Source organism: Oryza sativa, chromosome 3, assembly GCF_034140825.1.
Source record: "Oryza sativa Japonica Group chromosome 3, ASM3414082v1".
Classification (NCBI taxonomy): domain Eukaryota; kingdom Viridiplantae; phylum Streptophyta; class Magnoliopsida; order Poales; family Poaceae; genus Oryza; species Oryza sativa.
Genome location: NC_089037.1, coordinates 22,543,600 through 22,553,886, shown reverse-complemented (window position 1 = coordinate 22,553,886; position 10,287 = coordinate 22,543,600). Strand labels below are relative to the sequence as shown.

Below are 10,287 nucleotides of genomic sequence, written 5' to 3'. Positions count from 1 at the left end.
TTCTCCGGCGACGGCGAGTAGCGGTGGAGGGGTTATTTTGATGTGTGGGTGGGCTAGCGGCTAGGGCGGCGGTGACATAGATAGGCCGTGAAGGTGATCGGGGTGGTAAGAGTTAGGCATAGCTCAAGGAGGGTTCCTAGAGCATCTAAGAGGTACTTAGAAGGGTTTAGGTAGCTTGCCGACCTTCGGCAAGGTGTGGAAGGCATCTGCCGACGAGCGCCTCCATTGGCGGCGGTCGAGCTCACGTTGGCAGCCAAGAGGGAAGTATGGCAGTGCAAACCGATTGCAAAAATGGACTCTAGGGAGTATGTAGATGGTTAAAACGGAAGAACTCACCGAGATCGGTTGAAACAACGGATTACGGTCGAAAAAACTTCTTGGCGGCGAAGAATAGAGCAGAGCAGGGGCGGCGGTGCTCGGCTCAGTGCGACGAGGTGAAACTCGATGCAAAGCTTCGGTTAGGGTTTAGTATGCTAGAACATGATTGAATATAGGTGTTCTATGAATTAGTTAGGGTGGAGGGTGGATGGAGGGGCATGAAGTCGATCGCGCACAAGGTGTTCACCGACGAGCGGAAGTGGTTGATGGTATGGATTGGCAAAGTAGAGCTTCGGGGTTGTGGGGTTATGGTTGATGATGATCGATGATGGACAAGAAAGGGATTGGGGTCCTATTTATAGGGCCAGGGGAAGCGGATGAGCTCGGGCGCCATCAACGCCATTAATGAGCTCAGAAATTAGGCATGGCAGGGGTGGCAGAGGGCTGTGAGAGGGAGGGCAAGATTAATTTGAGTGGCGGGAGGCCATGTTCGAATTCTTACTGGCGAAGGATTGACTTGACCGCGGGTGAAAACGGCTGGCGACGTGTTGGCGCCAATCCGAGCTCGACGCGCGGCGGCGGCGAGGGTTAAAATGGTCGGCACGGCGATGGTTGGTTTGAATTGTGATAGGGGAAGCCGTCGTTTATCTTCAATCTAACCGTGCGGCAAGACTTGGCGCGATTCACCCCGGGTAGAAGCAAACTCGGACTCGGCGGCGGCTTTGGACGGGCGTGCACGGCGTCGAGCGGCGGTAACTTGCGGCGGAGGTCGTCCTAACTTCGTCTTCATCACGATTGGTGCGGCGGCGGTGGTCTGAGGGCGTCGAACGGCTAGCGGCGCGCCAAGGCGGTCAGGCACGCGCGAACGGCCCCGAAGCCGACGCGCGGCGGCTCGGCATGCGGCGAAGTCGGATGCCAGGGTAGCGCAATCAAAGGAGAGGAGAAGGCAAAGTGAACCATGGTTTTTGAGTGGGTTGTGGTCCCCAAGGACCAAATCTAGACTTTGCAAAGGATTTGTGAACAGTGTTTTTAAGAAATTTTGAATATTTCTCCTAGAAGAGAATGAATTTAATCATAAGTTTGGAAGGGTTTCACTAGGGTTTTAGAGTATAGCAAACTCTCACTAATACAAGGGTAAACTAAAGAAATAATCTAAAGTTTGAAATTTGAGAAAATTTGCTCAAATTCACCAAGGTCTAGGATAAGGGGAATTAATTAGGGTAAGTTAATAGGGTTCTAAAGAAGTAATACTTGAACCAAAATAAAGATCAAAAGAAATTCAAATAAACTTTTAAATTTTACTAATCTAGTCAAAAGCCAGCATGATGCTGTCAAATTTTAGTTTAAAATTTAAGGATGTTACACCGAATCTATGGGGCTCATCGATGGGGAACTCGAGCGAGAGAAATGTTTCCATCTCCGTCCCCCAATGGTGCTCGTCGGTGGAGAGGATAGTGCAACCATTCCAGTGGAAGAGAGAGGAGGGGTGAGATGAAAAGAGAAATGGGTAGGAGGAAGAAAAGAGGGGAGGAAGAAGACGATGTCAATTTGATTTGAAAAATTTAGAAATTACGGTGAAGGGGAAATCGATGGTATATCTCGAAGACCTGTTAAATTATAATGGCATTGTATAATTTTGTAAATAGTATTGATTTTTTTCAAACCTGTAAATTTATGATTATGATGACACAATTAACCGTAATTTCTAAACCAAATAATCGCCTATGATTGGGCGCCTATCTTTCCTTACCTCGGACGCATAGCCGGTTTGGCCTTTTTTTTTTTTTACCCCCGCTCCCCAACGGCTAGTTTGGACGCGCTGTCCAGTGTCCACGCTAGAAGAGGCAGCCCCCACTGACGCGGCAATCATCTAACCGTCCATCCCGTGATCGAGCGCATCCCCCCCCCCCCCCCCCCCCCCGCGCATCCGGTTTCAAATTATTTTGAATCCCAACGGGCAAACCAATCATCGCATCTGCATCCTACTACAAGCCACCGCGCGGCCGCCTCCTCGCCGTCGTCTCCTCTCCTCTCACTTGTCTCCTTCCTCTTCTTCGATCTCTCTCTCTCCCCTCAACCATCTCGATTTCGATCTCGCCGTGAAGCAGCAGAGGAGCAATGGAGATGCTGAGGCGGAACCTGAAGCGGCAGGCGTCGCGGTCACTCTCCGCCTTCGCCGTGTCCTCGCCGCGGGCAGGCGCTGTCGCCGCCGCCGACGCCGACCAGGAGAACCTCCACCCAAACCTGGCCGCCGCCTCGCCGCCGATGTCCCCCGCCGCCAAGAACTCCTCGGCGGCGCCGGGCGCGTCGCCGCGGTCGTCGAAGCCCGTCCCGACCAGCGCTGCTCCTCCCTCGAAGGCCGCCGCCGAGGGGGAGCAGGCTTCTGCGCCCGCCAACGAGGCACCCGCCGTGAAGGTAAAGTTCGCCGGCTCGCCGGAAATCCCTTTCCTACCAAGTTGTGAGCCTCTCCTGATGCGCGAGAGGTCGTGTGCAGGTGGTGGTCCGGGTGCGGCCGACGGTGAGCCGGCCGGTGGACGGCAAGGATCTGTTCTTCGTCCGCAAGACCTCCCCCTGCTCCGTCGCCGTCGGCGATCGGTCGTTCGCCGTCGATGGCTTCCTCGACGACAGAGCCTCTCAGGTTTGCATTATTCCCATTCCTCCAATTCCAGGTGCTCTTGAACGAATCCTGTGATGAATCTTGGTGTTCCCTGGCAGGCGGATGCTTTCGATCTGATTGGCGTGCCCATGATCGAGAGCGCCCTCGCTGGATTCAACTCCTCCCTCGTGTGCTACGGCCAGGTACCTCCTCTGATTCATCCTTCCTGTTCAGTTTGGAGTTATGTTTTTTTTTTCTTCTTTCTGCGTTACTGCTTCTGAAACTTTGCTTTTGTGTGTTGGAATTGTGGTTAGAGCGGCACAGGGAAGACGTACACCATGTTCGGTGCCCTCGCGGCCATGGTTGACAGCAGCTCAGACCACGCCGACAGGGGCGTCGTTCCTCGCGTCTTCCAGAACCTCTTCGCTCAAATCCAAGGCGTAAGGCATTTTCTGCCGTCTGGTTTTGTAGAAATTTGATTAAACCTGTGATTTCCTTGTGGTCTCAATGCTGTTCTTTCCTGGTGCAGAGGCAAGAGAGCTCACCGGAGAAGCAGACAAGCTACCAATGCCGGTGCTCATTTCTTGAGGTGAGTAGTGACTCATCTGCTCGTTCTCAATTGAACTGAAAAATGCATCTATAGATGCGTGTTTTTGTTTTCCCTGAAGTTCAGCTTTTAAACTATGTTTCCAGATCTGACATGGTGCAAATTTTGCTCTATGCTTTCCAGGTACATAATGAGCAGATTAATGACCTGTTGGATCCATCTCAGCGTAACCTTCAGGTATATTCTAATCTTGAGCAAGAAACTAACTCTGCATTTGGCGTATGCTTATGGATTGCAGTAAACTTATCCAACTCCGTTATTTTAGATAAGAGAGAATGCTGGCAATGGTATCCATGTTGAGAACTTGACCGATGAGTATGTGTCAACGGTTGAGGACGTCAATCAGATCTTGATGAAGGTATGATCAAAATGACTTCCACCTCACTGCATTATCTGTCTACTTGTAGACTGTGATGCTTTACAGATTTGTTCAGGAAGTTGCTGCACTAATTTGCAGATTTCTGTCAGAAAACATAGCTAGGGATTTGTAGCTTGAAGTCAGCATTATGTGAAAAAATGTTGGAAGTTATTTACAGCTATTTACATGATTGTTTCGTTAAGATCCAAAACATTTTGCTTAGCTGGTGCTAACTTATGGGCACTGGTCAAGTTGTTCCGAAAATCATCTTTATTCTTTTATGGCACGGAGTTATCCAATAAAACCAACCCAAGAAATTGCTTCTACTATACTTCAAATCAGTGGGACAATTTTGATCTATGTTGCTTCACATCAGCAGCAGAAAGAAATTGTCCATTCTATTTTGCTTTTAAAATTAGGGTTTCTTTGCTTTTCATTTCACCTCTGCATAGATGAGTATCACAACCAGGACTTCTGCTTGAGCTTGTTTAGATCGCATATATTAGTACTTGTATCATGCTCACTCAAAACTATTTGTTTCATGTTGTACTTCTAACAACTGAACCCCACTACCTTCTCCTCCAGAATTATTGATTGCTTGTCTGAGCTTGCTTTTCTTTACAGGGCCTTTCAAACAGAAAAGTTGGTACTACGAGTATGAACTTGAAGAGTTCACGTTCTCATGTGATATTCAGTTGTGTCATTGAAGCATGGAGCAAGGTAAATTAAACCTCTCTTATTTCTTCTGTTATTTGGAGACCTCATAGCCAGCTATATTTAACTTCTATTATTGCAATAATAATGTCAGTATTATAGCATTTAGAAAATCAGTCTGCTCTTTGGTCTATTCTATTCTGTTTTTTAAGTTCACTAATTGATCAGCAAATATACATGTTGTCATTATATTGGGAATTTACTTTGTTCAACCAAATTACAGGGTTTCTCAAATGGCTTCAGCAGCTCACGGACCAGCAGAATTACCTTCGTTGATCTTGCTGGTCCTGATAATGATGAACTTGATGGTGGCAACAAGCACTGTACAAGAGAAGAAAGATATGTTAAGAAGTCCTTGTCAAAGCTTGGGTATGTAAATTTATAAGATGGCTTGTTTGGCAGGAATTTTGATGTCTCATGAAAATTCATCAGTAAAATTTCTTCAATGTTTCTTTTTCATGTTCACCGATTTCTCCCTCATAATCTGTTTGCATATAGTGATAATTGCTTTCTTTGGAGAAATATATTATAAACATATAGTGATAAGAATAAAAACATGTAGTAAAGCAGAAGACTGACTTACATTGTTACTTCAGGAAACTCGTCAATATTCTATCAGAAGCACCAGAGACCCAGAAAGATGACTCTCCCCACAAGCAATCCTGTTTGACGCATGTGCTGAAGGATACACTAGGTGGAAATTCAAGGGTTACATTCTTGTGTTCCATTTCTTCAGAACACAGGTATTTTCTGTTCATTACCTTATGTACTTCACTATGCCATTTACATTCTCTTAAGTTGACATAGAGTCCTGTGACTGGCAAATGCAGGTGCAGAACTACAACTTTAAGCACGCTACGGTTCGGTGAGAGAGCGAAGCTCATGTCAAACAAGGCTGTAGTAAATGAGATATCAGAAGATGATGTTAATGGTTTGAGCGATCAAATACGTCAGTTGAAGGTATTTCCTCAGCAGCAGATAAAAGTGGCAACAATTTACAGACACTTGCTAATTGTTCTATCACTTGCAGGACGAGCTCATACGAACAAAATCTGGAGACACTGAACCCTGCAAGAATGGGTATTTCAGTGCACAGAATGCCCGTGAAAGCCTGCATAATTTGCGAGTCAGTCTCAATCGCTCTCTAATCTTGCCTCACATAGAAGTTGATTCAGAGGAAGAGATGGATGTGGATGAAGAGGATGTACAAGAACTGCGTGACCAAATAAGAAAGCTTCATTCCTCATCTGAAGACACTTTCGATGACTTCATGGATGCAGAGAGTGGTGATGACACTCCTTGCTCTAAGGGGAATCCAAAAACAAGTGAGGAAGATGATCAGCCTGTAATAGATGATTGTGAAGACCCGATTCAGGAAGAGCATGAAGTGTTGTCCAGTACAAAAGTTGATCAAGACCTTGTGTCTGACAGGAAATCTTTTCTATCAGTTAGTGCCTCCCCGCACCTGTCACCAATGCAAGACCCTACGTTATGTTCTTCTCCAAAGATTCACAACAAGGCTAGAAAAAGCATTACCTCACCAGGGCTGTCACCAAGCAAACTTAGTGTATCTGATTGTCCCGGTGATGAAGTGTCCAGAAAAAGTGCAGTTCGTTCTTCTTTACAGTCAAGCAAGCTTAGCCCAACTGATTCACTGGCTGCAAGTCTCCAACGGGGCTTGCACATTATGGAGTACCATGAACAGAACCAAGGCCCAAGAAAATCATTTGTTGGCCTTTCATTTGATCATTTTGCACTGAACCCCCGTCAATCAGTTGCAAAAGTCAGTTCAGGAGTTCTGGCATCACCAGAGAGGAAAGGAGCAACATCTTCTGCTCTTTGTTCATCCTGCAAAAAAGCGATCGACACTGATGGGAACCAAAAAGATAATATAAATGCAGAAAAGCAGATTGTAATAGCCACCAGTGTGGTACCAGAAGTTAAGGTATATTACGTGATGGCAAACTTCTACCCATATTCTTGTTTTTCCATGTACTAAAACATTTTCTTCATCCAGGACGACATCACCGCATCAACAATTGCTTCAAAGAGACAGACTGAACTTGAAGCTTTATGTGAAGAACAGGCCGATAAGATCAAGGAGCTGAGCAATTTGGTACGAAGCATGGTGAACTAAGGAATAGTATGCTTCAGGCATGATACCATTTCCTGACATTTTCAATGTTACATTGCAGGTTGACCAATATAAGAAGTGTTCAGAAGATGCTCAAAATTCAGATGGTACGGAACCTACAAAAGAACTAGTGGATGAAGCCAAGGTTGGTGAACAACATGGTGAGCTGAATGTGAATGACAGGGAAGAACTTCTTAGTGAAATTCAGAGGTTGAAGGATCAACTGAAACAACAAGCAGGTGAATCCACAAATGTCAGCCTTCTGGAACATTTGAGGAATGGCAGCACAGACCAAGAATATGAGCTAGACAGAGAAAGGGAGAAATGGATGGAGTCTGAAAGCAAATGGATATGCCTAACTGAAGAGCTGAGAGTTGATCTTGAATCAAATCGGATGCTTGCAGAGAAAACAGAGATGGAGCTTAGCAATGAAAAGAAGTGCACTGCAGAACTGGATGATGCCCTCCAACGAGCCATCTACGGCCACGCCAGGATAATTGAACATTACGCCGAGCTCCAGGAGATGTACAATGATCTTCTTGAGAGGCACCGCCGTGTGATGGAAGGTATCTCAGAGGTGAAGAGGGCAGCTGCCAAGGCAGGCAGGAAGGGCTGCGGGACGGCTTTCGCTGCTGCCCTTGCAGCAGAGCTGTCCACAGTGAGGATTGACCGTGAAAAGGAAAGAGCGCAGCTGAAAGAGCAGAACAGAAGGCTCCGCATTCAGCTTCGCGACACAGCTGAAGCTGTCCATGCTGCTGGAGAACTTCTTGTAAGATTGAGAGAGGCAGAGGAGGCATCCACACAAGAAAAGGTTTGTTCAAAGACACAGATAACAATTCAATTTGCTTGCTTAAACTATGTTCTGCTGAACACTACAAGTACACAGATAACAATTTGATTTGCTCGCTTTGGATTTGCAGGAGAGGAGTGCAGCGATGCAGCAGGAGAACGACAAGCTCAAGAAGCAGCTGGAGAAGATGAAGAAGAAGCACGAGATGGAGATGGAGACGATGAAGCACTTCCTTGCGGACAGCCGGCTGCCGGAGTCAGCACTGGGGGGATTCTACCGGCAGGAGAGCGAGGATGTACCGGAGTACAACAACCATGCCACTTCTACATGCGACGATGATCAATCTTGGCGTGCTGCGTTTACATCTGCATATGAATGAGTCTGAATGATTGCTTCGCTCGAGGATCTGTCAATTGAGCCTGGTTGACAATTAGGAAACGCGCTTTTCTTTGGTCTATTTCTTATGTTTGTTCAGGTACACCAATACGAATATATGATTGTTATTCAAATGCCCTTCTGGTTGGGTAATATTTGAACCAATAACTGTTGTATGAGAATTGTACTTTTTTTGTCATTTGTATCTCATTGAGTTTGCATACTTGTTGATTCTCTTATGGTTGCATACGTTGTGTGTTGTGCCCTGTGAGATAACAAACACTTGTGTAGCAGGTTAAGGATTATATTGTAGAAAGTGCTGAGCAAGAGAAGAAATAAAACTTCTTGAGAACCAATATGAGATTTGAATTCACTGAGTAACTGAAACTTTGATTGCATCATCCTTGATGTTCATCAGATATTCAGACTGAAATTCAACTGTACAAGTTTATTTCAAGAACTGGGGTGAAAAGGTTGTACTCCCTCTGTTTTTTGTATTTGACGTTTGCTAATTCAATTTAAAATGGTAGGGGGTACTACAATGATCAACTAAACGGAATAAGTTTGCTCCAAGATTTCTTGAGAAAAACCTGAATCGTCAACTTGTGGCCTATGAAGTTGCCTGCTGCTTCAACTGTGGTGATATGCAGTAATTTCTTTCAGCAAGAGGTACATTGTAGAACTGTGCCAGGTACTCCAAAGCTTCATGATTCCCATTGCAAACCTTCCAAAGAGATGCTACTTCTCCCGGAGCAACGGTTCCCCACTCCTCGCAGTCATTCAGAAAGTCCAATAGTTTGGAGTAGTAAGAATCATAATTGAGGAGCAAGAATGGGACTGGAAGCGTGGAACCGATCCGCTCCAGTTGAATTAGCGCCATCATCTCGAAAAGCTCATCCAGCGTCCCTATCCCACCAGGTAATGCAATGATGGCAGTTCTATCGGTAGGGCAGTTCCGCACCGCGGCATCAACTAACCCATGCTTCCTTGCAGAGAAGAACCTGAAATCCAGGAGAATAGCCCAAATTGATTCCCATGCATGATGCATCGATGACACACACTCAAATCAATCTGAAGTTAAGCGACCGCGATCCAGCTACCTGCAGGTGAGATATGACTCTGATGGCAGGTAAGGATGAAAATTGGAGGTTGTCCATTCACCCGCCTCCTTGCCAATCTTGAAGCCACCGACCGGTTTGCCCGCCTCAAGAGCGCCTTGGGTGGCAGCATCCATGAAACCTGGACCAGCTCCGGACCATGTGGTGCAGTCCAGCAGCCTAGCTATCTGTTGTAATGTGATGAAAGTTCAGCATCACTTAGACATACAGATGGTCATAGCAATCGCACGAAATCTAGTGCAGCGTGATGTTTATCTACCAGTTTGTTGACCAATTTACATTAGTGTGTTTCTGGCGAAAAGGCCGTGAAAATATGCATGAATAAGATAAGATGTAACACAAGCTTAATGTGTGAGCTGAAAAGATTAGGGTGGTGTAACTTGCAAGAGACAGTAAAGGAAGAGGAACAGCTAGCAAAGTGCTTGCCTCCCTTGAGAGCTCGGCGGCATGGAGGTAATGGGGATGGGTGGGCGGCACCCTGGAGGAGCCGAGGTAGACGGCGCCACGGCCGAGGCGGCGCACGAGATCGAAGCACCTCGCTATCTCCTCCCTCACCTGCACGGGACCAACCAATCAATCAATCGCCAAACCAAGGAGAAAGAAAGGACGGTGACCTCATGGGGACTGCTCCTCTCCGGCTCCATGGCCGCCGCTGCCACAGCCTCCTCATGCTCATGCTCTCCTAGCTGCTGCTGCTGCCGCGGAGAATTTGCGGCGGCGGCGGCGGCGGCCACGGCTCTCTCCCTGGGGGGCCGGGCTCCGCTGCTCCTACAGACGAGCCGCGGGGCCGCGGGCCATGGCGGATGCAGGGGCGAGAGGGAAGGAGAGCGGCCGTCGCTGGGCGTTAACGAGGAGCGCGCCAGCCCTAGCCCGGACACGAGTCCGGCTACCACCGAACTCGGCGCCGCAGCCGCCATGGCCCCTTGAAGAAACCGTACGCCTGATCCCCAACGCTGGCAACTTTGCCTCCCTTTGCTTGGCTGTTGGTACTGCCAACATCTAGTGAAAAGTGAGCAATTGTAACCAATGCTACAGAGCTACTAGCATCCATTGCCAGTTTGCCACACAGCTAAGCATCTTCCTCTTGCAACCGTCAACTGGATCCACTGCCACAGAGGTATACGATCCTTCATTCTTCCTAGTTGCAACCGAATTCCAATATTTCCCATCAAGAGTACTTAGTTAGCATCCTTCGTTCTTACAAGTTGCAACCAAATTCCATTATTTCCCAATTCCCATCAAGACTAGGATCGGTAGGATCATACTACTGTGCTACT

General features: G+C 47.1%; 2 protein-coding genes across 6 annotated transcripts; one reads left to right on the top strand and one right to left on the bottom strand.

The window, feature by feature from the left end:
• Window positions 1–2,334: 2,334 nt before the first annotated feature.
• LOC4333349 (kinesin-like protein KIN-12C) lies at window positions 2,335–8,115 on the top strand. The gene is made up of 15 exons (NM_001418361.1): window positions 2,335–2,733; window positions 2,813–2,956; window positions 3,034–3,117; window positions 3,229–3,354; window positions 3,444–3,503; window positions 3,645–3,698; window positions 3,787–3,879; window positions 4,504–4,599; window positions 4,817–4,962; window positions 5,190–5,336; window positions 5,424–5,553; window positions 5,624–6,538; window positions 6,611–6,709; window positions 6,789–7,538; window positions 7,648–8,115. The coding sequence occupies exons 1-15, from the start codon at window positions 2,437–2,439 to the stop codon at window positions 7,894–7,896; spliced, it is 3,390 nt and encodes a 1,129-aa protein (NP_001405290.1). The 5' UTR covers window positions 2,335–2,436; the 3' UTR covers window positions 7,897–8,115.
• Window positions 5,521–10,204, bottom strand: LOC4333348 (uncharacterized). Of its 5 annotated transcripts, none has more exons than XR_010739775.1 (6): window positions 9,625–9,980; window positions 9,437–9,565; window positions 8,993–9,177; window positions 8,483–8,893; window positions 6,130–6,441; window positions 5,540–6,058 (listed from the first exon to the last, which is right to left on the bottom strand). XR_010739775.1 is itself a non-coding variant. In XM_015776299.3 (5 exons), exons 1-4 carry the CDS (start codon window positions 9,925–9,927, stop codon window positions 8,503–8,505), a joined length of 1,008 nt encoding a protein of 335 aa, XP_015631785.1. In that variant the 5' UTR covers window positions 9,928–9,980; the 3' UTR covers window positions 7,550–7,882; window positions 8,483–8,502. The 5 variants fall into 5 exon arrangements, 2 of the variants coding, with proteins under 2 accessions (XP_015631785.1, NP_001405289.1); XR_010739776.1 differs by having other exon boundaries at window positions 6,135–6,441; NR_184737.1 differs by having other exon boundaries at window positions 5,521–6,058; window positions 9,437–10,204.
• Between the last annotated feature and the right edge of the window lie 83 nt (window positions 10,205–10,287).